At 50.2% G+C, this 27,721-nt stretch overlaps 1 protein-coding gene across 1 annotated transcript; it reads right to left on the bottom strand.

Moving 5' to 3' along the window:
- Positions 1-6,279: 6,279 nt before the first annotated feature.
- On the bottom strand, positions 6,280-7,693 carry LOC118017101. Its single transcript, XM_035015041.1, is given in 5 exon segments — positions 6,280-6,339; positions 6,341-6,514; positions 6,517-6,942; positions 6,997-7,203; positions 7,610-7,693. Coding segments are annotated over 5 exon segments (951 nt in total).
- Between the last annotated feature and the right edge of the window lie 20,028 nt (positions 7,694-27,721).

Below are 27,721 nucleotides of genomic sequence, written 5' to 3'. Positions count from 1 at the left end.
ACTGGATCTGCTCTCTCCCCGGTGTGTTTCCAGAACATCTCGGGCATATCCATATCACGGCTACCACCCTCTAAAGATTAGTCTGTCTTCCTGAGAACAGGGTGCTGCCTTATTCTCCTGTAAGCCTGCAGCACCTGGCACAGGCCCAGTGGACAGCCACCACTCAGTGGGCCTTAAATGGGGAAGGCTGTGGAGCAGAAGTCAGAAAGGCCTGCTGACTGCCGACAGCTTAAGACAGGGTCCAGATACAAGGCAGAGCAGATGAGGCCCTGGGCCTTTCTTGGCATGTCACAGAAGCCTGGCTCCTTTCAGGCCCTCAAAGCTACCAGATGTTTTTCCACCTCAGGACCTTTGCACTAACCACTCCTGCTTGTGGCTCCCTCCTCTTGCATTTCTGGAGGAGAGCTTCTACTCCCTTCAGGCCTAAGGTGAAACGTCCTCTTCCTAGAGGCCTCCCCAGACCCCTGGGCCAAGGTCAAGCCCTTGTCCCTCTTGAGGCATCCCTGTTTCTCATTCCACCCCTTACCATGTTGGTCAGTCCTCGAGCAATGCCTGGGACGCCTGGGAGCATAGGACTCTTCTGACTCATCCACCGCCACGGCATCCTAAGCCTCGGCCACGGAGCAGATGAATAGGACTTCCTGACTGCTGAATGCAAATGAATGGAGTGGAAACACATGTGTATGTTGTCTTTTTCTTTGGGCATTTGCACCTGTTGCATCCATCCTGTACTGGCCTCAGACAGTAGGAGCTCTCTGGATCCCTCCCTGACTCTAATGGAAAGAGAAAAGAGCCCCTACGGTGATTTTTAAGGTGCTGTTCGAGCTTCTCATTTGGGGCAACGTTCCCTCCTTTATTGACAGTTCTTTGAGAAAGTCTATTCAGAGCATGTTCAGACTGTATTTGGTCCAGCAGCAATTCAATTTGACTCCAAGTTAAGAAACAGAGTTGCAGGGCTGTGCAGGGGGGCAAAGCAGCCACTGGAAGACTGGGTGGCCTGGGCTCTACTTCTGGTGCTGCTGCTGCCTCCCTGGGCCCCGTGGGCAAGTCCAGGCCTCAGTTTCCCCTTCTGTCTTTTGGAGAGTACAGATGACTTCCGTCTTAGGCAGTATCCAAAAAGTATGAAATTCTGGGCCGCAGCGACACCAGCTCTGGGTGTCTTGTCAAGATGTGCCAGCAGAGGGCGCTGCCGTCCAGCACTTGGGATCCCGGGAGGAAAAAACCAGCTTGGCGGCCCCAGGGGGAGTTTCTGGGCCCAGATTCCTCGGCCCGGGGCTGGCAGAGCATACACTTGGGCAGTGAAAGAGGAGCTGACCTGGGAGGCTCAGAGGAATCTGAACGTGCCAGAGAGGACTTCTGAGAGGACTGAGGAGGATCCATCTGAGGCTTTTCCAAGCTGACTGTTCTTGGAGGGAGAATGCCCCAGTTATCAAGACCTTGAATATACCAGGGTCTTTTTTTTTTTTTTTTTAAACCAGGGCTCCAAGCTGGCCCAGTACTATATGCTCCACCTATAACATCTCATTTTATTCTGTGAGGAAATTCCCCATTTTATAGGTGAAAGGAGTAAGGTTCAGGGAGGTTACGCAATTTCCCCAAAGCCACACAGCCAGTGAATGGAGGATTGATTATACACCTGCTGTATGACTCCAGGGCCCAGCTCTTAACCAAGGTGCTGCCTCTTGGCTAAGACTCAGAAAGTTGAGGTGACTTTCTCCAAAGCCCTTGCTTGCCCCCATCCCTGCCCTGGCCCATCTGCATAAATGTCCTAACTTCTGGGCTTTAGTTTCTCCACCATCAATAAGATGGTATGAACATTTGCCAACCACACTCATATTCTTAGGGCTTCTGGAGCAGATGCCCCAGTAATCATGGGGAATGCCCTGGGATACCCTCTGTCCTGTCCTCCCTGACAGACTCCCATGGGCCGAGCTGGTTCTGTGCGCCTCTGAGAGCAAGGAAAGCCTGGTCCACCTTGGGCTTTTCTTCTCAACTGATGGACATCAGTGGGCTGGTGCCCAGGACAGGTGGAGGCTAGGCAGGTCAGGGGCCCAGGTAGATCTAGAGTGGACTGGTTTCTGCAAGAGGAAAGGGGCATGGGAGGAGGGGTGGAAGGATCCAGTACAGCAGTTGAGACCACATCCCAAAGTCCCGGCTAAACACCTACTGGGGACCAACCTGCCGGGGATGCAGAAGGCTTGAGCTGCTGACTCAGGAGGGAAGTTTGTGTTGAAGACGTTTGCCCCAGCTCTGCCATGTGGGAGGGTCTCCCCTATCATGCATTCTTCAAACATCAGCTACAGGGTCCTGGGGGGAGGCCAGGAAACCCCATACTCTGGATGACCTGTAAAGAATTCAGGCCAGGAGGGACAGAAGAAAGTCTCGAGGGCAGACTCAGAAGCCGCAGGAAGGAGGTGACATCTGAGCGGATCCTAAAGAGACAACCTGGGTTTTGACCCATGAAGGTAGTAGAGAAGGCAGGTGGGCGGAGGCAAGAGCCTGAACAATGCCAGTCAGGGAAGGCAGGAGACCCTGAAGAGGCTCCTTGCTGTGGGAGGGGAGGCTGAAGGCTGGGGGTCTGATGGTGGAGGACCTTGGCCAGCAAAGTGACTATAGGTGGTCCTCAGGCTTTGTGCTGCTCCCTGTGAGTGGACAGAGGACCCGTCTTGCAGCCATCTGCATCTCACCGAGACAAACCTCCCTGACCCACGCTGAGGAGGGCTTGGGCTCCTTGCAAACCAGCTTCTGCTCTCAGCGAGGACCTGCTCATCTTGTCCAGGGAAAGCGGAGGCCTGTGCTGGTCAAGCGTCTCAGAAGGGCTGTGGTCTCCCTCTCCACACCTGCCTGGGCAGTTCACCGTCACCCCAGGACACGCACAACCAAATGCCCTCTGCGTGAGGGTGGTGGCCAGGACTGGGGAACGGGGCCAGGGGACAGGTGGGCAGGGATTCGAACCCAGGGACAGCACAGGCCTTCTTACTTGCTACGCATCGCCTTAAGGAAAGACACAGGGTGTGACCAGACCTCCAGCTCTGAACCCACCCAAATCCCATTGTTCTCTGCTCCAGGGTCCCTGTGAACGTGGCAAAGAGCAGACTTCTGGTTGTTAAGAGAGGAGAGATTTTAAAGGACTCCAAAGACATCTCAATTCTGTACAAAGTACAAAGGAAAACTTTAAAAGAACAAAATCCCAAACCATATGGATTATATTTTCTCTAAAAGAAAGATTTGCTAAGTGACAAAACCTGCGGCCAGGGAGGAGGCTCAGGCCCACTACAAGGCCCCTTGGGGCCGGGGCAGCAGGGAAGCCACCCACTGGCCCACACCCGCGTGGTCCTGCGGCAGCTCCCCTGTGACGTCAGCCGGCCACAGCCCCACCTTCTCCCTCCTGCACACCGGCCTCAGTGAACGAGCTCGCTCCCCCTGTGAGTCACCAGGATCGGGCTCTGGACCTTGTATGACAGCATTTCGGTGGCCAGTGTCCAGGAGGACCCCCAGCACTTACATTCATGCCCTTGTGAGGTCTCTTTCCACACTGAATGACAGCTCATCTGCGTGACCCACAGAGTATGCCGAAGGTGACAATCCGGGACTCGTGAGGCTAGGTGGGAAGAGTCCAGCTGTGAGAGCGAGCAAGCAGAGCCTCCAGCCCCCGTCAAGCCTTCGGGTGACCACAGCCCTGGCCGATACCCTGACCGCAACTTCACGAGAAACCCCAGCCAGAGCCACCCAGCCAAGATGCTGCCAGGTTCCCGACCCTCACAACTGGGAGAAAATACAGGTATGTCATTATCTGAAGCCACTGAGATGACTTATTACAGAGAATTCGAGATCTAATAGAAGTAACGTAAGCGTAATGTAATGTTCACTATGGTCTAAGCATAACGGTCAAACGCATGGGGTCCAGCTGAGATCTGTTCACAGCCTGGCTCTACTATTTTCTGGCTCTGGGTTCTTCACTCGGCCATTTAATCAACCTGCGCCTAGACCTTCTCATCTGTGAAATGGGAGCGCCAATCATGCCTAAAAGAATCATTCTTTTTTTTTTATATTGTATTTTAAGATTTTTTCATTTATTTATTTGAGAGAGGGGGAGCGAGAAAGCATGAGCAGGGGAGGGGCAGAGGGAGCGGCAGACTCCCCCGCGGAGCAGGAAGCCTGACTTGGGGCTCGATCCCAGCACGCCGGGATCATGACCTGAGCCGAAGGCAGGAGGCTCAATGACTGAGCCACCCAGGCGCCCCTAAACGAAATCGTTCTTAACTCCTCCTCATTGCACGTGAAGTGTTCAGCCCCGGGCTGGCACAGGGTAAACAACGGCAGCGAGGTGGCGCTTACCCTTGTTACGGCCTCTGTGTCCTGACATGTGTTCGTGCATGTGTTTGTGCCAGCACAGAACTCCCAGCCGATGCCGGCTGGACTGACGAGCAGCAAGCAGACTGCTCTTCCAGATAAGCCCATTCCCTCACCCTGGTCGTCTCTTGCCCCAGATCCTTCCTGCAAACTGCTCACTCCAGAAAACTCTCCGTCCCGAAACACTGGCGGTTTTCTTGGGCACGCGAGCCACTCACGTTCGTCCAGCTCCTTCGGGAGCACTGGCGGGGGGGCCCTGCTGATGCTTGGGAGGCCGCCCGCGTGGGGACAGGAAGCCACACGGCCACCCCAGCTTGGACTGGCCCAGGGGAGAGTGGCCCCCGTTTCTAAGAGGCAGCCAGACACTTCCCAGCCCAGTCCATTTCTCTAAGGGCGACGAGAGCCCAGGGACACCCGCTGGCTGGACCCGGCCCTGTGGGACACGGAAGGGGGAAAGACCAGTCACCCCCTCCAAGAACAAAGCCAAGGAGTCTTCCAGCAAGGGCACTGAATGTCTTCACCCTACTGTCAGCCCAGCGCGAAGGGAAATCATATGAGTGGCTCAGAAATTTTTTTAAAAAGTGCATTTTTTAAAAAAGCAATTCTTGGAGGTAACCGAAGTACGGCCGCCTGATTCCTCGCGCGCGTCCTCTCAACTTTGCCATCCTCGGGCAGATGGGGCAGCAGGGGAGGGTGTCCTGCTGGGTGGAGGGACAGGGATCCAGCCATCACAGGGGAGGGGTGGGAGCATGAAACGAGTGCCACGGGACAGAGAGGGTGAACGTGGGTACCAAGAGACTGCTTCGAATAGGAGGCACGGCTCACTGCCCCGGGGGAGGGGGGGGAGTCCTGTCATCGTAACCGCGTGCTTCAGCCTCGGGGCCATCTGCTGTGGCAGGGGGTGAGCCTGGCGTTTGGGGCCAGGCTGGGGCACGAGGACATCTTACCCGCAGAGGTCAGGGAGGCAGGTCTTCGGTAGCCGTGTGTTATGTTGCTTTCCTCTGCTTGCTACTCCCAAGCGCCATAAGCCAGGGAAGGAAAGGGGGCAGGGAGGGAAGGCCTGTGGGATGGCCTCCAGGAAGCTTGACAGGGGGTCGCTGGCCCTTTCCTTGCTGTGTGGAGACTCACTGAGGAGGGGTGTAGAGGAAAGGGTTTTAAGTACTCAGGCCCCGAGGACAGACAGACCCAGGTATGAATCCCAGCCCGCTGTTTGTGAGCTGTATGAGCCCAGGCATGCAGCCTACCTCTCTGAGCCTGTTCCTTCATTGGGAGGATGGAGTGGACACAGCGTCTATCCCTAACCCATAGCAAATGCTCCATACATGGAAGCTGCACGTATTTCTCCAAAGCAAATTTCTCCCGTTAGGGCATCAGTTGCAACCCTTGCAACTTAGTCTCTGGTCTGTATCCCTCGGTTGTTCCATGGACCCTGCTCCCTCCCTCTGAGCTTGGGGCAGGCTAGAGCAGAACCAGGACCGTGGGGAGGTCCGAGTGCTGGGCCAGGCTGACATCCCCTCGGTGGAGCCCCTTTTGGGGCTGATGCTCTCCATTTGTCATCAGGCAGTTTTTCTGGCTAGGAGGGCCAAGGGAGCCCCCAGGGCTGTGGGGCCACTTCCTGAGGCTGTGGGGTCGTGGGGCAAGGCTGAGCATCTCCCCTCCATTCCCCGAAGAGAAGGCAGCCCCCAGGCCTGCCGAGTGGGACCCTGGTATGGAGCTGCCCATCGGCAGGGCACAGGGTCCCGTGTTTGCCCCCCGCCGAAGTAGACTGAGAGGGGATGGAAGGGCCTGCCAGCCGTCGGGATCCTCCTGCCCACTCTGCAGGTCATAGGCACCGAGGCAGAGGGTCCCAGGCCAGTTTGGGAGCCTCGCCCCCAGCCACCTTCACCTTTTGCTGATGAGCAGGTACCGGGGCCCATTCTCCTGCTGCTACCAGCTCCACTCCCTCACACTGTGGCTGCACCAGGCCTGGGCAGCTCCCCGTGGGCTCCCGGCCCCCTGACGGGGAGGAAGGAGGCCCAGGGCTGGAGTACAGCTCCTCCCCAGGGGTTCTGTAGCGCAGCATGGGTCCCGAGGCACAAAGGCCGTGGCCCCTGAAGCCAGCATCCCTGGAGAGAGGGACAGCCAGCCTGCTGTCATGGGAGTGGCCTGCCGAGACCAGCAGGATGGGGCAGCAGGGCGGAGAACGTAAGGACGCGGGGATGGTGCCCGGGCTTGCCGAGACTGCCTGTATGGGAAGGAGACAAGATGATGGTGAGCCAGGCTTGCAGGTTCGGCCAGAAATCCGGGTCGCTGGCAACTGCAGGACCTCGGCACGGGTACTGGCCTGGCTTGCTGGGTGGGGTCCCAGACCTCTGGACAGAGGTCTGAAGGATGCCAGGGGGCCTGGGGCTGCTCCTCTTCCCCCACCCGCCCCCCACTCACAGAGCACCCGCAGCTGACGGTCATGCTGCAGAAGCAGCCAGCCAGGGCCTCTTCCCTTGTGCGTGGGTCTCGGGAGCCCCCACATGACCTGCCAGGAAGGACCAGGCTGGGAAAACTCTCCTCCTTGGAGCGATAGTAGGGGAAGAACCCGCTGGGCGGTTCTGGGTCCTCAGGGAATGGCACCTCTCTGATGTTCTGGTTTCTGCCTCGGTCCCTGCCAACCTCGCGCAGTGGGGCGGGCTCCTCCACAGCCAGGAGCTTCCCGTAGGTGCGGAAGAAGGGCAGGTACTCCGAGGCCACCAGGGGCCCATGCGAGAGGTCGAGGCTACTGGCCTGGAGGTGCTGGGACAGGGGCTCTGGGCCGTCCTCCTCCAGGAGGCTCTGGGAGACCGAGACCCTGGGATCAGACTCACAGCTCTTCTGGGGTGACTGGGAAGAGAAAGGGGTTCCACCTGTTACGGCAGCCCAGCTTCCCTGCCCCCGAGCTTCGTCCCCGTTCCTGCCGACACTGGAGGCCAGAGGGGTCTTGCTTTCCAAAGCATAAACCTGAGTGCAGCTCTCCTTTGTTAGAGCCCAGCGGTGCTGGCCAGCCGTGAGTAGGTTACCCAAGAGCCCTGGAGGACCTGACCCCACCAGCATCTGCAGCCGGCCTTGCGTCCCTCTCCCCTGCTCGCTCCACTCTGTACACACCAGTCTCCTTGCCCTTCCTCGGTCACACCCAGCTTGGCCCAGCTTTAGAGCCTATGCCCAGATCTGCCTTTCACCTCTCAGTTCAGAGGAGCTACCCCTGCATCTCCCCACCCCTGCCTTGAGTCCTGATCACTTCACCCCTCACATCTCCCACACTGGAATGTTCTTGCTCTGTGGTCTGCCTGTTCTGGTGTGTGGTGGTCTTGTCTGTCTGATGCTCCTGGCTCATGGCAGGCATGCAACTGATACTTTTCCAACAAATGACTGGGCTAATCTGCTAACTCTCAGTCATCTCAAATTCCCTTCACTGTCCAGTCCAGCCACACAGACCTCTTGGTCCTTCTCACCCGCCAAGGAGCCTCCCGCCTCAGGGCCTTTGCTAATGCTCCTGCCTAGAATCTCTTCCTTCTCCTTTCCCTGGTTAACAACTTCAGCCCTTGGCTCCAGGCCACTCTCTGCACTTCTCTGACTTAGCCGCATCACTCTGTTGTTGACTCCCACCACCCTGATGCCCCTCATTCAGAGCACCCACTCCTCTGCTATGAAACATTCATCTGCATGGTTACTTATTAATATCTCTCATCTTACTAGTTACAAATTCCACTGAGGCAATGCCCATCTGTCTTCTGCATCCTCCGGACCTAGAACAGCCCTGGCACATGGCAGATACCAAATATTGGAATAAAGGAAAGGAAGGTGGGAGGGAGGGAGAAAAGGAGGAAGAAAGAGAATATTACACTGGGTTTGGCCAGGAACAAGGTCCTTGCCAGACTCCATGTCAATAGGAAGGGGAAGACATGTCTTGTGGGGAGGTTGGGGAGGGGAATGAGGAATTACTCCCCAGGCCCAGAGGGAACAGAGAAGCCCAGAGCACCTGTCAGTAACCTTTGTCCACCTTTGCCAATCAGGATCAGACCCAGAGCCCATGGGTACATGTGAGGTCCGGGGGGTACCCTGTGGCCTCTGAGTCCCACAGGAAGGACTTATGGTCTGGCCCTAGCCTTCTTGATCCTTGCTGGGGCCTCTGGCCTTGAGTTTCCCTCCCTGATCCCATGTCATGTGGTCGTGTTGGTCCTAACTCCTTGTGTGCAGCTTCACCAGCGTAGTCCCCACTGGGAGTCCTAACCCTGGGTGAGAGCCCAAGGCCCGAGAGACTGAGAGCTCCAGAAGAGCAGGGACCAGGCCCCCTTCCCCTGAGTCCTGGTGCCCAGCTCAGGGCTCCCTGTGCTAAGTTTCCACCACTCCCTAGACACCCCATGGGCCCTCTGCAGTCCTCTCTCTCAGACAATCCACAGGAGGCCCGTTCCAGCTTTGCTGGGCCTAGGAAACAAGACAGGTTAGAGGCGGTGCCAGGGTTTGAGGCCAAGTCCACCCTATTCTGAAGCTGTGACCTATGTGGTATTGTGGTCTGAACCGTGTGGGGGCACAAGATATGTACCCGGGGTCCCTGGGAATGCAACCTTATTTGGAAGTAGAGTCTTTGCAGATGCAATCAAGTTAAGATGAGGTCATACCGGATTAGGGTGGCCCTAAACCCAACAACTGCTGTCCTTATGGGAGAAATTTGGACCCAGACACAGAGGGAGCATCATATGACGTTGGGGGCAGAGACTGGAGTGGTGCTGCCACAAGCCAGGAGAGCAAGGAGCCGCCAGAAACTGAGAGGCAGGGAACACATTCTCCTTGAGCCCGCAAGAAGGAACCTGCCTTCAGAACTGTTCGAGAATGCATTTGTGCTGTGTTAAGCCACCCAGTTGGTGATGATTGGTTCAGGCAGCCCCAGGACCCTACCACATAATGGTGGGTCACAGGGCTGGTTGCATGGGTGAAGGGATTTGCCACAAGAATGAAGGTTTGCAGGGCTCCCCTGGCAGTACCTCTTGAGCAGCTTATGGGGAGAAGCCCATCACTAGGGCTGCACTGTCCCTGCAGGGGCTGGGTTCCCCGAGGCCTTACCCTTCCTGCCATCCCGCCGTGCTGACCCAGAGGCTCTCTTACACCTGAGTCTTCCCCACCTGGGCCCTGGTTCTGCTTCATCAGTGGGTTCTGGATTGAAGGAGGCCAGGTGTGCCCCCACCTACTCTCCAGAGGGGCTAGGCAAAGCAGCACGTGCCCAACGCCACGTATGCTGTCCCTCGGCCACCGCCTCTGGCATCCATCCTGGAGCCAGCAGTGGCCCCAAGTTGTGACATGATCAAGGCTAATCTTTAAACTCTGGCGAGAAAGACAAAGCTGCCCTTGGCAGGTCCCTTCCTCCTGGCCTGCTCTTCACCCTGGCAAATTCCCCTCTGCCTGTCAGAGAAGATTCTACCATGAAGTCACAAGGCCTGGTGCCAGGCAAGAAAGCCAGATGGCTCCGTTACCACGGAGACTCCTGTCCCAGCGCCCAACACCTGTGATCCTCACCTGCCTCTAATTCCACTTAATCCAGCTCTCCCCAGAGACTCGGGGGAAACAAAGGGGAGGCAGACAGCTTCGGGAACCAGATCAGCTCTCAGGGCCAGTGAGCTTGCTCGGGGGCTTGTGCCCAGAGACTCAGAGAGTGCCCCAGCACCGCCAGTGGAAGCTGAGGAGGGCTCCCCCCAAGGGTCCATGTTGTTGCCGAGGGCTGTCTGGACCCCTCCTTTCCTGGGTGCCTCAGCCCGTTTGGCTCTCTGCTCCTGCCTCCTCTCCTCTGTGGGTCTTCCCCAGTCACTCATGAGCACCAGGTGAGAGGACAGAAGAAGTGCTCATGCCGAACGCCTGCTTTCCCCCCACAGAGCCACCATCCCCAGCTTGGGTCCCAGGCCGATGCTCCTGCCCCGGGGGAAGAGACCAGCATTTGTTGTCAGCTACCATGCTGGGTGTTCCCCTCAGGCAGCCCTCGCTACAGCCCTTCGAGTCAGGAATGGTACCACTATGGTGCCGTGTTACCGTCTGGGGAGTTGAGGCTCAGCACTCGGATGGCCTTTCAGAGGTAGTCCTTAGCCCTAGGGCTGGAGACAGGAGCCCGGACACACCGCACAGGGCCACGGGACCCGGCCATCACCAGGACCTCAAGCTTCTCCAAGCACAGGGTGACCCAGCCGGGATCCCCCTCACCCCCACCCTGGGCCATTAAAGCTTGCTTTTTTTGTTTGGTAGATGTAACTCTTTAATCCACATGGAATTTATTTTTTGTAAGTGGTAATAGATAAGGCTCTAATTCTATTTTCTATTTTGAGTTATATATGGTGATGCAACATCATTTATGAATAATGTATTCCTCCACCAACCTGATTTGAAATACCAGAGTAACCACATTCGAAATTCTTAACTATTGTAAACGCAAGTCAGTTTCTCAAAATTATTTATGGTTCTGTTCCTCTTTGTCTCTCTTGGTACCAGTGCTAAATTGTCTTGAGCTCTTTAGTTTTATCATGATTGTAATTCATTATACAGTCATATTTTTACTATTTTTTAAAATTTATTTATTTATTGGAGAGAGAGAGAGCGATTAGGAGGAGGGGCAGCGGGAGAGGGAGACAGACTCCCAAGCAGACTCCAAACCAAGCATAGAGCCCGAGGCAGGGCTCAATCCCGTGACCCTGAAACCACAACCTGAGCAGAAACCAAGAGTCAGACGCTTGGGGGCGCCTGGGTGGCTCAGATGGTTAAGCATCTGCCTTCAGCTCAGGTCATGATCCCAGGGTCCTGGGATCAAGCCCCGCATCGGGCTCCTGCTCAGTGGGGGGCCTGCTTCTCCCCCTCCCTCTGCTTCTCCCCTTGCTCATGTTCTCTCTCTCTCTGTATCTCTGTGTCTCGAATGAATAAAAAAAAAAAATCCTAAAAAAAAAAGAGTCAGACACTCGGCAACTCAGGCCACCCAGGTGTCCCCATTATAGTCATATTTTTAATAATCAGCTTTATTGAAGTCTAGTTTACATACATCATAATGTGTATTACTTACAACCTAAAAATCCACATAACAACCCCAAAATTAATATACAGAAATGCCTCTCTTCAGGGAGTCCCCCACCCTGGCCTCCCAGTCCCAAGCAACAAGTGATCTGAGTTTTGATGCCGTAAGTTCATTTTGTCTGTTCTAGAATGAACGGAATCACACAATCTGTACTTTTGTGTGCGGCTTCTTTTACTTAACATTTTGTTTTTAAGACTCACCCATGTGTTGGTGTTCTGTTTGCGCCTTTCTACGGAGGAGGAAGACACCGCTGTATGGTATAACATGGTTGGCTTATCCACTCATCAGTGTACAGACAGTCCAGGTGTTTCCATTATCAATAAAGCTGCTACGAATAGTAACGTATAAGACTTTGTGTGGGCATAGTTTTTGTTTCTCTTAGGTTGATACCTAGGATTTGAGTAGCTTGATAGTACAGTAAGTGTATATATACTTAAGAAACTGCCAAACTGGGGCGCCTGGGTGACTCGGTCAGTTAAGCATCTGCCTTCGGCTCAGGTCATGATCTCAGGCTCCTGGGATGGAGCCCTGCTCTGCAGAGAGTCTGCTTCTCCCTCTCCCTCTGACCCTCCTCCCCGCTTGTACTTTCTCTCTCTCTCTCTCTCTCTGTCTCAAGTAAATAAAATATTTAAAAAAACAAAACAAAAAACGCTGCCAAACGGATTCCAAAGCAAGGTTGCACCATTTTACATTACCAGTGGCAATTGATGTATGAAAGATCTAGTTGCTTCCCATTCTTGCCATCACTTGAAAACTTTGCCATTCTAGTGGGTGTGTACTGGTATATTATTATGGTTGTAATTTGCATTGATGACTAATGATGTTGAGCATCTTTTCCTGTGCATATTGTCAACTTATATACCTTCGTTTGTTAAGTTTTTTAATCTTTTGCCCATTTTAACAACTTTATTGTTCTAATTAAAGTACAACAAACTGCAGATATTCAAAGTATGCGATCTGACCAGTTTTCACAAATGTACGTACTTGGGAAACCAAAGTGTACACAATCAGGATAACAAACATTTCTATCAGTCCCCACAATTTCCTCATGCACTTTTATAATCTGTCCCTCCCTTTCCAGGCAACCACTGATTCGTTCTCTGTCAATATAGATTATAATTCCTACAATTTTACATAACTAGAATTAAATACTCTATACTTTGTCTTCTTTTACACAGCATAATACTTGTGAGATTCCTCTATGTTTTTGCATGTACCAATAGTTTGTTCCTTTTTTATTACTAAGTGCTTTTTCACTGTATGGATGTACCATGATCATTATTCCACTCTATGTAGTGTGTGGTTTTTTTCTAGCTATTTTGATGATATTTTTCTTTATCTTTCATTTTTAGCTGTTTATAATGTGTCTAAGCATCGTTTCCAATGAACTTATCCTTTTGGGGGTTTGCAGAGCCTCCAGAATATGTCAATTTATGTCTTTCACCAAATCTGGGAAGACTTTATTTCTTCAAATATTTTTTTTTTTTTTTTTGCAGTTGATTTTTCCTCTTCTTCTGGGACTCCAGTGACACCTTTGAGGGGCCACCTAGCCCCTGTTTCTGGTTTCCCACCCTGAGGGGCATGGACTGACCTGGGGGCTGCTCCACAACATTATTAGGATGTGGAGGGGGCTGGGTTTTGGAACCGAGCTGCAATGGTAGTGAGGGTTCTTGGTGACTCTCATGAGCTGGGAGTTCTTTCTGCCCCTTCTTGCTTTCCGTTCTGTGACTCTTAGCCCTTCCCGATGTTTGTGACCCTAAGCAACCATCTGCCCCTCTCCAAGCCACAGCTGCCCACCTGAAGTCACACAGTGGAAAGTGGGTAGGGGATCCTTGGGCTCTCCTTTCCCTGCAGTGGCTCCAGGACCTCCCATGGTGGGGTCAGATCTCCATCTGCCTCCCCTTCCTGACCTGCCTGTGCCCAGTCCCCCAGGATTGCCCCCTTCCTGCTCCATGTCACCTCCACAATACCTTCTCTACAGAATTAAACTTTAAAAATTAAACTGAACAAATTTTTAAAAATTTAAGTATCTTTCCCACAGGTCCCTGGGCCTCTTCCCATTTTTTCTGATTTTCTTTTCTCTCTATTCTTCAGAGTGTGTAATTTCCATTGATCTATCTTAAAGTTTATAGGGTTTTTTTTCCCCTCTCATCATCACCAAGCTGCTATTGAAATCAATAAATTTTTAAATTTCCGATTTTGTATTTTTCAGTCTTAACATTTCCATCTGGCTCTTTTTTATAGGTCCTATGTCTCTGCTGAGAACTTCTATCCTTTTATTCATTCCAAATGTGTTTTTCTTGACCTAATGGAACATAGTTATAATAGCTTCTTTGAAGTCTTTGTTTGATAGTTCCAATGCATGGGACACCTTAGGGTTGGCATTCATTGTCTTTTCCCTGAAGAACTGGCCACATTTTCCTGGTTCTTTATATGGTGGGATATGGAATTTTATATGGAATTGTCCCAGACATTGTGAATGTTATGTTGTGTAGACTTTGGGCCTTGTATATAATCCTCCAGAGAAATCCATATTTTTGTTTCAGCAGGCAATCAACTGAGTTAGGTTCAAGCTACGTGCTCTGTTTTGCCTTCCGTATGTAGCGATTCAAATCTAAGTTTAGTTCTCTAAGACTATGCTGTATTGACTTGGTTCTGTCCTTGAGCATGCATTATTTAGCTGCAAATTTACTATATGCCTTGAAATCAGGTAGGGTCGTTGGCCAATTTTGTCCCTTTTTTTTTTTAAGATTTTATTTTCTGGAGAGAGAGCTCGAGAGAGAGCAGGAGCAGGGGGAGGGGCAGAGGGAAAGGGAGAAGCAGACTCCCCACTGAGCAGGGAGCCTAATGCGGGGCTCTATCCCAGGGCCCTGGGATCATGACCTGAGCTGAAGGCAGACGCTTAACTGACTGAGCCACCCAGGTGCCCTGGTTTTGTCTTTTTTCAAAATATACTTTAACTTTTAAAAAACAAATATTTAAAATCCTATGTCCACATTCATATAAATGTATTTTTTTTGTTGTTTTTGTTTTTTTTAAAGATTTTATTTATTTATTTGAGAGAGAGAGAATGAGAGAGAGCACATGAGAGGGGCGAGGGTCAGAGGGAGAAGCAGACTCCCCGCTGAGCAGGGAGCCCGATGCGGGACTCAATCCAGGGACTCCAGGATCATGACCTGAGCCGAAGGCAGACGCTTAACCATCTGAGCCACCCAGGCGCCCCAGATCTATGAATTTTAACTAATGCATCCTATCAAGTAACCACCACCTTTATCAACATAGACAGTTCCATTATCTCCCCAAGTTCCCCCTTGCCCAGTGGTGTGCTGGTAAACCAGCTCTCAAAAACAAACAACACAACAGAACTAAGCCTTGATTGTTTGCTAATTTCCCTGGTGTAAATACTCCTGCCCCAGCCAGTTTCAAACTGCTGACATGGCATCACTTAAATGTGCAGCTGGGAAGAGATATGCAGCCCAGGCTCTCTTGAGCTGCTATAAGCCACCTCAAGGGCACCACGCACTGTGCCCTTTGGCTAAAAACCCTCCTCACCCCACATGGAATCACCAATCTGTTTTCTGTCCCTGTGATTTTCCCTTTCCCCCAAAACTCTCGTAAGTAGAATCACATGCAAGTTCTAGTTACTTATCCTCCTTGAACATGATCTCTGCCTTCCTGACTCCCAGAGGTCATGGTGCTCTGCATGTGTCCCTTCCCTGCTGCATTTTAAATCCTGCAGAAAGCTGGGGAGATTTTAGGGCTCATTTCACTTGTTCCCTTTCTCTCCTAGATCCCTGTCCCGCAGTTCCTGTTTTCCACTGTCTTAAAATAGTAGCTTCCTACTTTGTCCAGTTTTCCAGTTGTTCACAGTGGGAGAACAAATCCAGTACCAGCTATATTAACATGACTAGAAGCAGAAGTCTCTCTAACCAGTTTTTAATCAGTCGCATTTATTTCAGTAGTTACTCTACGCCAGGAACTGTGCTCATCAGTTGTCGTTGATTATGTCCTCTTAATAATCCTATCAGGATTATATACAAGGTGCCATTATTACCCTTATGTAAAGACAAGGAAATGAGGTTTAAAGAGGGTAATCAAAGGCCAGTAGTAAAGGGCAGCTGAAATTCAAATTTAGGCAGCTCGGCTCTGAGGCCGAAGTATTTAATCACTTTGCCATTGCAAATGATTTCAGGTGACACAGGTAAATAGTTTTAATTTTAACAGCAAATATATTTAATTTACCATAAATTAGAAAAAATAATATTGTGACATCAAAGCCACGATTTTTCAGATATTTCTGCCTGGGACAAGAGTAAAGTAGATTTTTTTTTTTTTTCAATAAAACGCCAAGTCAACTGACACATTGATTAAAAGCTGTAATCAGATATGGGGAGAACACACAGGTGACGTGAGAAGACCTGCACTCCAGGCTACATCCACGACACTTCACCCCTTCCGGTCTAGCCCCTGCATCCACGTGTGTCTATAGGTGTGGATGATGCTAACTAATTTCACATCAAAGGAATCACACGTCACCATGTGCTTTCTTCATTCCACAATGTGTGCTGGACTTAGCCCTTCCCCTTACGTACAGTTTAAAGCCAGCCCCTCAGGCCCTTCTGTGGGGTGGATGCTCCTCTTCACCTGCCAGGAGCTTCCGGTGACTCTTAGAGAGCCACCTCTTCATGGCTGCTACGCAAGACCAGGGCCCCAGGGTTTCAAAAACCTTTGGTGGCTCCCTCTTGCTCAGGAAAGCAAATCCAAACTGTATGGTCCGGTGCCCCAGGTCTTTTACAATCCAGCTGCCTCTCTGCTATGAGAAGCGAGTTTCCCCTCAGGCACCCCTAGCAGCCCTGGTGCATCCCCCCACTGTGCTCTCTTTCACAGGGGAGCCCCACTCCCTTCCTCCAAGACATGGCCCAGGTGGCCACAGATGCTCTCTTCACTTCTAGGCTGCCCTAACCCCGTACCCCAGACTGGGGGGCTTAGACACTGAAAGTGATCTCCCAGGTCTGGAGGATGGAAGTCTGAGATGAAGGTGCCTGCAGGCTGGTTTCTTCTGAGGCCTCTCTTGTTGGCCTGTACATAGATGATGGCCTTCTCCCTAGTCTGCACATGGTCTCCTTGTGTGTGTGTGTGTGTGTGTGTGTGTGCTGTGTCCTCAGCTCCTCCTCTGAGAAGCACACCAGTCCAATGAGAATAGGACCCATCCTAATGACCTCATTTTACCTTCATTACCTCTTTAAAGAAACCTGATCTCCAAATGGTGTTAACATTCGGAGGTGCTGGGGGTGAGGCCTTCAACACATGAATTTTAGGGGACACAATGTGGCCCATAAAGTCCTCTGAGGTGGACTTTAGATATTCTAGATCCTCTTCTCCATCCTCAGACTTAGTCTTTTGCTTCCTCTAGCCAAGGGTTGGGGGCGTTTTCACTTTGCCTTGTTTTATGTGTTTGTTTGGGACATGAGGTGCTCAGACCTCTTCTGCCCGCATCCCTCAGGCTGGGGTACAGACAGAAGGGCCACCATCTCCCCGGGGGCAGGAACCAGGCCTCGCACTTCGCCAACACCCAGGGCTGCTCTGGTGCTATGCTGGTTCCCAGCAGGGAGTTCGCCTTGTGCCCTCTGGGTGCATGCGGACAGAGGCTTTTACATCCCAGCTCTGTCACTGAGCAGTATTGCTTTGGGGAATATAACCCAAGTCTCCAATGCCTCAGCTGTAAATCGGGGACAATAACAGCCTAAGCTTCTTATGAGAATTAATTTAGAAAGTAAGGCTAAGAAGAATGACTGACATAGAATAACCTGCTACCAAATGACAGTGATCATTATTGTCACCTCTCCTGTGAGTCCCCAAAGCTCCTGCCCAAACCTCCCAGCTAACAAGATCCAGACAGGGACATTAAGACTGACTTACCTGATGCAGTTGCCAGTACTCTGGGGATGTGGGACAGGAAACTCTAAAGTTTTAAATATATATATAGCTGAAAACATTCTATTATATATAAAAATAACCATGTCTCACACTACACCTTGTACTTATTTTTTCCTGTGTCTCATTTTAAAATACTAGTCATAAAGCCAATCAGCACTATAGAGACATTTTGTGACTTTAACACAAATTTTAAATAAAATGTACTCACAATTACTTTTAAATGAGGCAGAAAACCATCATACACCCTACAGTTCCCTCAAGACTCTTACGTGTAACTTTTAGCCTGGAAAAGAGACACTTTCCTAGTTATTCCACAAGGGGGAAGACTGATTCCATTTCTTCTGAAAGGTATCCATTGGGTCAACATTAAAGATCATTTAAAACTGGTATTTCTGGTGTGTGTGTGTGTGTGTGAGAGAGAGAGAGAGACTATTTCTCTCAAAGAAATGAAATTTCTCTATGCAAGGAAGATGCCATTTTTTTCTAAGCTGACAACTTACAGATGGCCGTTGGTTTGAAAACATATTTCAAAATCATTTACACACACAATCTCCCTGCAGTCAATCATGGAGGATTCTAACCAATGCCACATCCAGAACGTAAGAGCACTGTGGTTATCCACTAAAAAGTCAAGCAAATTATTTAAATTCACAGGGATGGAAAAAAAAATCATCTTTTTTCAACATCAAACAGAAAACATTCTCTCTTTGAAAATGTAAATCCCTTAAATGTATTCAAGAATTTTAATAATCATCCCGGAAGACTATCCTATTACTCTTTGAAGCCCTTAAAGAATTTTTCTTAAAATAGTCACACGCTACTCAGGGTGGGGGAGAGAGGCTTTTAAGTGACAGTGGAGGTGGAGAGGCCCCATGGGTCCCCATGTACCTTTTTCCAGAAAGGAAGAACAGCCTTCAGAGACTCACTAGGCAAACATAGGGGTGAGGGGAAATCTTCTAAGAGTAAGGCACAGGATCCATTTCCCATCTGTTTTACATCTGGGGTTAGAAATAGGACTTAGAGCTCTGAACTACAGGGAGAGCCTCCAAGACAGTTAAAAACAGAGAGCTGAGGAGAACTTGGATCCCCCATGTGCAGTTTTGGTCCAGGTGGGGGTGAGGGCATTCCAAGCCAACGTGTTAGGCAAGCCAGAGGTAGAAAGTGGTTTGATGCCCAATCCTTTTGTGAGCTAATAACCAAGCATGAGCTTCAGCTCAAAGAACTGGAACTCCATCTGCGAAGAGAAACACAGAAGAATCAAGAAGATACCAGCTATTTTACTCACAGAAGCTTTTTCTGAGGAAATAACTGAAGATATTTACAGAGATGTAGCTTTAAGATATTTACCACAGTGTTGTTTCTAACAAGGAAAAGTAAATAAACAACAAAAAAAATATTTTAAAGGAAAACCCTAAATATCCAACAATGGGGGATTGGTCAGAAAAATTATACTGTACCCACACAAGTAAATATTATGAAACAATTAAAAATTATAACATAGAAATGTATTTGTTGCCATTGAAAAAGAGTCTTAATATACTAAGTAAAAGCTGGTTATGAAACAGTCTATACCGGATATATATATATATATATATATATATATATAGTGGTAGATTTGCAGATGTTCATAATTCTCTTTTTGTTAATTATTTCCACCCTATTAAAAATACTATATAAAATACACTATAGACACTATAGAAAAGTCACATAAAAAAGATAGAACCCCAAATTCCTATCAAAATCCCAGCAAGATATTTTGTAGCTTTATAAGATTATCCTAACATGTATATGGAAAGACAAAGGAACTAGAATAGCTAGAATAATTTTTGAAAAAGAATAAAACAGAATCATTCTACCTGATTTCAAGATTTACTATGTACCTACAGCAATGCGTATCGCTGGAGACGCATTCAGATACCCAGAAAAAGATTCACACAAATATGCCTGACTTTTGACAAAAGTTTAAAAGCAGGGACACCTGGGTGACTCAGTCGGTTAGGCGTCCAACTCTTGATTTCAGCTCAGGTCATGATCTCAGGGTCGTGGGATCAAGCCCTGTGTCGGCCTCCTGCTGGATGTAGAACCTGCTTAGGATTCTCTCTCTCTCTCTCTCTCTCTCTCAAAAAAAATGATCCTCAACCTAAGTCTCTTATCTTAATATGAAAATTAACTCAGAACGGATCACAAACTTAAATTTAAAATGTAAAACTATAAAACTTTTCGACAAAAAAATAGAAGAAGATCTTCAGGGATTTCTCAGATATAAGATCTAAAGCACAATCCCTCAAAGGAAAAACTGGTAAATTGGGCTTCATTAAAAATAAAATCTTTGCTCTGAAAAAGACCCTGCAAGAGGATGAAAAACAAGTCACAGAGTGGGAGAAAGTATTTGCAAACCACATACAGGACTGAGGACTAGTATCTAGACCACATAAATAACTTGCAAAACCAAACAGTAAAAAAACCAGAGAGTCCAACTAGAACATGGACAAAAGACAAAAGCCATTTCACCAAACAGGATCTACTGATGACCAATAAGCACATGAAAAGACGTATGTTATTAGCCATTACAGAAATGTAACCTCAATCACAATGAGATTTCACTATACATCTGTCAAAATAGCTAAAATAAAAAATAGTGACGACACCAGATGCTGGGGAAGATACACAGGAACTGGATCACGCATATACTGATAGTGAGAAGGTAACATTGAACATTCCCTCCTGAAAACACTTTCCTCTAAACCTAAACATGCAACTACCACAGAAGCCAGCAATGACACTCCTGGGCGTTTATCTCAAAGAAATGAAGGCTTATGTCATCCACACAGGAGTATAAACAGCAGTTACATTCACAGCAGCCCCAAACTAGAAACAACATGGATGTCCTTCAGTGGGTGAAAGGTTAGACTGCGGTATGTCCATACCTCAGAACACTACTCAACAGGAAAAAGGAAAGAACCACGGACACACACAGCAATCTGGATGATGCTCCAGGGAGTTATGCTGAGTGTAAAAAGTCAATCCCCAAAGGTTACATTTTATAATTGCATTCTGTAATTCTGTGGTTCCTTCTCTAGAACATTCTCAAAAATGACAAAATTACAGAAATGGAGAACGGTTTAGTGGTTACAAATGGTTAAGGAGGGGTAGAGGCAAGAAGAAGTGGCCATGACTATAAAGGGGAAACTTGGGGGATCTTTTAGGGTGATGGAAATGCCTGTATTTTTTTTAAAGATTTTATTTATTTATTTGTCAGAGAGAGAGAGAGAGCACAAGCAGGGGAGTGGCAGGCAGGCAGAGGGAGAAGCAGGCTCCCCGCTGAGCAAGAAGCCCAATGAGGGACTCGTTCCCGGGACCCTGGGATCATGACCTGAGCCAAAGGCAGACACTTAACTGACTGAGCCACCCAGGTGTCCCGGAAATGTCTGTATTTTGACTATCAAGGTCAATATCCTTGTTGTGATCTTGTACTATAGTTTTGCAAGATGTTACCACTGGAAGAAGCTGGGTAAAGGGTATGCAGGATCTCTCGGTATTATTTCTTACAACTCTGTGAATCTACAATGATCTCCAAATTAAAAGTTTCATTAGAATAAAAAGGACAGAGGGCGCCTGGGTGGCTCAGTCGTTAAGCATCTGCCTTTGGCTCAGGTCATGATCCCGGGGTCCTGGGATAGAGTCCCACATCGGGATCCCTGCTCAGCGGGAAGCCTGCTTCTCCCTCTCCCACTCCCGCTGCTTGTGTTCCTGCTCTCGCTGTCTCTGTCTCTGTCAAATAAATAAATAAAATCTTAAAAAAAAAAACAAAAAAAGAATAAGAAGGACAGAGATGAGATGGCCCCCAGAAAACAGGCAGACCTGGGCCTGTGTGCTGTGCTACTCGGGGATGCATCAAAGGCCTTGTATCCAGCAGGGAGCCCAGAATACTCAGCAACCAAGTGACACCAGGGTGGCAAGAATGAGGGCCATGGGGGGTCCCCAACAGCCTGAGCCTCCTCTGAGCCCCTGATGGCACATCCTCCCCCTGTCCCATTGGCAGCCCTGAGAGGAAGGGGAAGAGAGGACCCAGGATGTCAGGGGCTCTCCCCAGTCAGCTCTGGGCCACTGGGCAGTGCCAGACTCCAGCAGCCGACCTCAGTGCCAGGCACACGTGGATCAACCCCGCCCATGGGCAGGATGGAAGAGTGACACCGTCTCTTCCCAGGTGAGATCTGGAGTCGGTGTCCATCAGCAAGCAGCAAATGAGTAGGCACGGCTTGCTCAGGGCTGTTCCTCCCAGAGCTAATGGCCTGTTTAGCTCAGTGTCCATAACAAGAGCAGCTTTCTCCAATTAAGTAACCACAGGCAGGGGTTTTTGTTTTGTTTTCTTTTTTTTTTTTGCAAACCCTAGCACTTCGCCTAGTAACAAAAGGTAAACATAACATGATTTATTACTTGATGAGATCCAAGAAATGCCATGTTAATGGCCTCTAGTGAGGACACACAGCTATCAGATGTAAACAAGCCATCAGATTGAGGGTACTGAGAGATTGGAGGGAGGCCTGGTCTAGAAGAGCTACTGTCTGCATGAGAGCACCAGCCACACAGGCATGCAAACACAGGCGTCGAGGAGGGGAACACAGTAATGACTTACAGAGACAAGAAGAATCCAGTCCAAGTGGATGTTCTGTCTTGAGGAAGGCCAACAAGCCCAGTGGGCTGTCTCTCTCTTTGCTCTAAACAGCATCAACACTGAACCTCAATAACACTGTTCCCGGGCGCCTGGGTGGCTAGGCTTAGTCATTGGGCGCCTGCCTTCGGCTCAGGTCATGATCCCAGGGTCCTGGGATGGAGCCCCGCATCGGGCTCCCTGCTCAGCGGGAAACCTGCTTCTTCTCCCTCTCCCACTCCCCCTGCTTGTGTTCCCTCTCTCGCTGTGTCAAATAAATAAATAAAATCTTTAAAAAAAATAACACTGTTCCCGTCAGTCTTCTTTCTCTTCCTACAAGTTGCTCAACTGCCCACCTCAGGGCCCCTGCACTTGCCGTTTGTCCAGTCTGAGGGCTCTGCCCCCAGATCTGGGAAGATTCCCAGTTATCTGCTGGGTCTCAACACACGTGCTTCCTCCTGGGAAGGGCCCTACCTGACAACTCCCTCCAAGTTGGCTTCCTGCCCCCACTTCCACCCACAGTCCCTACAGCATCTCCCCACTTGTGTCCTTCATAGCACTTACCTTCAGGAAGTGTCTTGTTTACTAGTGTATTATCCCCACCAAAGCGGCAGCCCCACAAAGATAGGAAGCTCAGCTGTCTTCTCCCCATTACCTGACACAGAAAGTTTCAATAAATACCCATTGAAAGAATCTGTAAAACTACCTTTTTTCCTGTGGCAGCTTTAATTCTGGGTTAATTCTGCTCAGGAAAGGTTGTAGTCACAATAAAGGCCCCTTTCAAGGGGTTTTGCTACCCATGGGAGACTCAAAAGAGCGAAGAGCCTCTACCTTTTTAGAAATCCCTTTGGTAGGAGCTTCTGTGGTAAGTCTGACAAGTTGAGTCGGCCGGCTGAGACCGAGCTCAGGGCCCCCAGGGCTGTATATCCTACACTTCTAAGTCTATTCTATCTGCCCTCCATCTCTGCCCACCACACTGGGCTTGGGCACTGTCTCTTCTCTGGTCTTCTCTCCTGCCCTGGGCTATCTATGGGACAGCACCAGCATTTTCTAAGAACAGAAGACCTGGTGATTCTAAAGCCTCTCCCTCAATTTCAGATGCGGTCTTTTGAAATGACTTCTAAATGAGAAGGACAGAGCCTTGCTCACAAGTCAGAAGACCCAGATGCTAGCCCCGTTCTGCCAATAACTCTCCCCATGACCTTGGCGGAGGCCCGTCCCATCCCTGGAGTCTCTGGAAAGGACACATGACCTCTCAGCTGCCATCTTAGCCAGGCAAGTTCCATCCTGCCCAGGATTCTTGTGGGGTTGAGGGAGAGAGAGAGAGATTCATTATGATAAATGCTATGGACTGAATATTTGCATCCCCCCAACTCCTGTGTTGAAACCTAATCCCCAAGGTGAAGAGAATAGGAAGGGGAGACTTTGGGAGGTGAACAGATCATGTGAGTGGAACCCTGATGAATGGCATTAGTGCCCTTAAAAAAGAGACCCCAGAGAGCTCCCTTGCCTCTTCTACCTTGTGAGGATACAGCAAAGCAGTCCCTCACCAGACACCAACTCTGCCAACACCTTGATCACGGACTTCCCATCCCCGAGAACTGTGCGAAATGAATTTCTGTTGTTTGTAAGCTACTCGTCTATGGTGTTTTGTTATAGCGGCCTAGAGGAACTAAGACAGTAAGCCTCCTTAGGCCCAGTGGCCATCCTAGGGGCTTCAGACCAAACTCTGCTCTGGAAGAAAGGTCCTCCCATGAGGAGCTGGATGGTATAAAGGCTCCCCCACCTGGAGGCAGGCAGCCTCTGACCGTTGAGAGCTATTAGAGTTCTGGCAGCTACTTCAGCATCCTGGGCCTCAGTTTCCCCATCTGTAGCTGAAGACAACAACAGCAACAGCACCTGATGGGATTAAATAAAGCCATGACGTGAGACTACAGTGCCTGGTACAGGGCAAGCACTCAATAATGGCAGCCCTGAGTAAGAGGGCGAGGAGGATGATGATGGAGGAGTTGAAGAGGGAGACGAATTCACACTGAAGACAAGCAGCAATAGGAATGATCTCTGGTTGTACTGTTGAGAGACAAAAGTATGTGTGCAAGGAGTCTGGGCCTGAGTCTCCTTCAACAATGAAGCAAGGAGAAGAGCTCCCGTCCTGGAACAGTCATGTGCCTGCCCCAAGGAAGCATTCTCCTGCCAGATACTTCTAGACTTCATAACACTAAGAGATTGCACAAATGACCCCCATACTTGTTTCCCAGCTAATGTGACGTGATGGCCATTCAGGGGGATGGTCAGTAAATTCCAGAAGGCACAACTGAGTGAGCCTTTAAAAACAATACGTAGAAAGACTGTGGTAATGGGAGGCAAGACTTAGGAAATAAGGGGGGGAAAACAGAATACAGAATTGTGTTGCAATTACAGCTGCTTAGAAACATGTCTGCTCACAGGCAGGCTGGAGAAGCAAAGATGAACAACAGTTGATTCGCCTGAATGACAGGACTGGGAGTGATTAAAGCAACATTTCTGCTCTGGCGGTTACACTGTGGTCTCTTGTCATTTTTTAAGTAAAAGGAGCGAGTGAGGAATTGCACAGGAGTGTATGCACGTGGGGGTCCCTGGCTCTGATGACCCCTTCATTCATTTTCCCTCCCTGATACTCAGTCACTCCCACTTGCTACCAATCGAAATGGCTCCGGCCAACAGGGCCTGTTGAAGAGGGATTTTTGCAGATTTACAGTAGCTCAAAGAATAGCAAATTGATTAGCCAATGAGAAAAAACATTGTTGGGCTTTGTTATCAAGGTTTGCAGCACGATGGAGAGTTCAAAGAGTTTAAGGGCAGAGGGGGTAAGACATGAAAACATGTGTTTGCAAGGAGCCTTGTGAAGGAGGGAAAGCTTTGAGCCCTCAGCTGGAGCCCACTGGGCCCAGCTACTTCATTAGCCAGAGGACACCTAGCCAGGCAGTCCTCTCTGAAGAGTAGATGTGTAGTGAGCAAAGCAGTCACCTGGGGACCTGTGCTCTGGCCTTCAGGGGCAGCCTGGGTGGAGAGATGCGGTACCCGTAAATAATCACTCCTGTTGGAAACAATAGAAATGACCCCCATCACTGTCCTGATGGTCAGGGGGTCTTAGAGAATGATGTCCTGGAATGCCAGCCTTGTTCTCTCTTCTTCCCATCTGGGGCCCAGCCAGGCTGTCCCTCAGCTCAGCTGGGATGGGGTAAGGCTCTCCCCTCCTTCAGCCTCTCCCGGGCAGAGTCCATGAACAGTAATGCTGCATCTCTCCAGGTGAGGAAACCGAGTCTTCAAAGAAACAAGTAACTTGTTCAAGGTCAAAGTCACGCATCCCTGTAAGTGATGGGGTGTGATTCAAATCTACATCCTGTTCCTGCCTGTTTCCCATAATGAAAAAACATGGAGGGGCAGCCAAGTGCCTGGAAAGAGGAAGGAAAGAGAAACTGCAGGCAAAATTCCCTCTGCGCTCACACACCCACCCCAGGTTCCTCAGACAGCAGGTTTACGAGGTCAAACTGCCCAGAAGGTACCAGCTGCTGCTAACAGCATGAGAAACATGGGGACAGAAAGCACGGAACTTTGGGAGGATGGACCAGCAGACAGAGCCAGATGGCCTGACCCAGTGCTGTTCTCGTGGAGGGCAAACACAAAGGAGCAACGTTAGAGATGCAGAGGACAGAAGAGAACAAAGAAGTCCTGATCCCTGGTTGTTCAATCCGCACTTTGCACACAGACTCAGAAGAAGATACTTGACTCTAAACTTTTGCTCTGCCCTGGGCCTTCTGAATTGCTGACAGCGAAGGCAAAACCACAAGGCACCATTTGCCATGAGCATGGGATCCAGAGCCGTGTGGACTGAACCCTGCTCAGGGATGCTCTGGAGCCAGCTTGCAGAAGCCGCACATACCTGGGCTGAATGCCCGCTCCGCTGCTCACCGCTGGTTTTCAGCAACACGCTGTCACCACAGTCCATCTAATAATCATCGAAGAGCGATTTCAGGGTCTCACAGCCGCATCTTCCTTGGGCTGCGTCCAGGTGAATGTTCCCAGAGTTTTGGCGTCATCCCTGTCAGCAAGCGAGGCTATCCGAGGCCTGCAGTGGACGCACAGTTCTTCTTGGCGTCCTTCTCTCCCTTTCCCTGACCCACACCCTGTTAGAAGTCTCTTCCTCCTACAGGAACTTGTTTTTTCCCTCTTGCCTCCTACATTTGGTTCTGGAGAGCAGAGATTTGCTCAGATTATCTAGCTGAGGGCTTGCAACCAGCTTCAGCTGTGAAATCCTCCCCACGAGTAACTTTAGGTGGCCCCCAACATGCAATCCCATGGACGTGGAACAATGCTGGTTAAAATGGGGATGGCAGCGCAGAGTCCTCTAGCCAGGCTCCCCTCCGCTCCTGGCCCCTCAGAACATCCCTTTCTCTGAGCAGCATCTTCACGTGCATATGCCCAAGAACGCGAGGATAGTGCAGCAGGTCAGGGTCGGAGGGTAGGGCCAGAACCCCGGCTTCTTGACACCAGCCAGAGGCTTCCACCACACCCACCGCCTAAAATAGTCTCCCTTCCCTACACCACCCTGCTTCACTCCCCATGTTGGTTGGTGTGAGTCCAGCAGTTTCTAGGCCTGGAATGTTTTTCTCCTTTTTTGACCCTGGCATCTCTGTGCAGTGGGTTGTGGGAGACAATCAGGTGCGCAAGATCTGCCACGATTGTGTGGGGGGCTGGGCTAAGCAGTGGCTTCAGGGTTTCTGGAACCGTCTAGGGACATCAAACCATTCTGAGGAATCCACTGTCATTTAGTACCAGCCACAGCAAATATTGGGCTCACAAGGACCACTGGTTCCCATGAAGAGCCACCTTACTATTCCGTCAATGTGTTCTCAGCCACACAAGGCTCCAGGGTCATAGGAGGGGTCGTGCAGCTTAGGCGAAGGACACAGAAGTGGGTGTCAGGGGGGCTGACTCTGCTGCCAGCCTTGGGTATCTCTGGACATGTCACCCTCTCTGGGATCCGAGTACCCATCTCTCAAGGGGATCATAATCCCCACCTTCCTTGCCTCACTGGGGTATGGTGTGTGAAAGGCCCTACAGATTGGGACACGCCAATAGAAGGCCAACAGTCATTTTGTGTGGAGCTCAGCTCGGGAGTCAGAAAGCACTGGGTTGGGGTGTGAACACGGCCAGCTGTGGGACCTCAGGCACTTCCAGACCAACAGAGACTTTCAGGCTTGCTTTAAAACCTGCCAGCCGGGCCCTGGCAACAGAACGGTGAACAAGTGATGTAGATCTTTTCCCTGGGCCCAGGCAGCTGCCCACCTCAGTCCGCTGGGACCCAAGAAATGGGGCCCGTCTGTAAGGCCCCAGGGATGGGTCTGGGTCATGCGACCCAACTCCAGGTCAGGGAGGGTCCCAGGGGGGAGTGCCCCCACCCCATATGAAGGAGCTCAGCTGCTAAAACGAGAACCCACAGAGCCTCTTCTCAGTCCTCCTCAATGAGAGAGGTGATGCCCTCAGCCTTTGGCCAGGCCCAGCGGTGGAAGCCACCATGCTCTCCCTTCTTTCTCCCCAGTCCTGCCCCTCCCACTCCCATACCCCCTGCCACATTCCTGAGCAGGTCTAGGCATTTCCCTCATAGAAGCTTCTTCATGTTCTCAGATCCCTCTTCATGTAGCAACCTGAGCACCTTCCCTTCCAAGCCCTGCTGCTCCTTTGAAGGG

Source organism: Mirounga leonina, unplaced genomic scaffold, assembly GCF_011800145.1.
Source record: "Mirounga leonina isolate KUSES-001 unplaced genomic scaffold, KU_Mleo_1.0 Mir_168, whole genome shotgun sequence".
In the NCBI taxonomy this organism is placed as follows: domain Eukaryota; kingdom Metazoa; phylum Chordata; class Mammalia; order Carnivora; family Phocidae; genus Mirounga; species Mirounga leonina.
The sequence above is the reverse complement of the archived record's forward strand: the minus strand, read 5'-3'. Positions and strand labels throughout refer to the sequence as shown.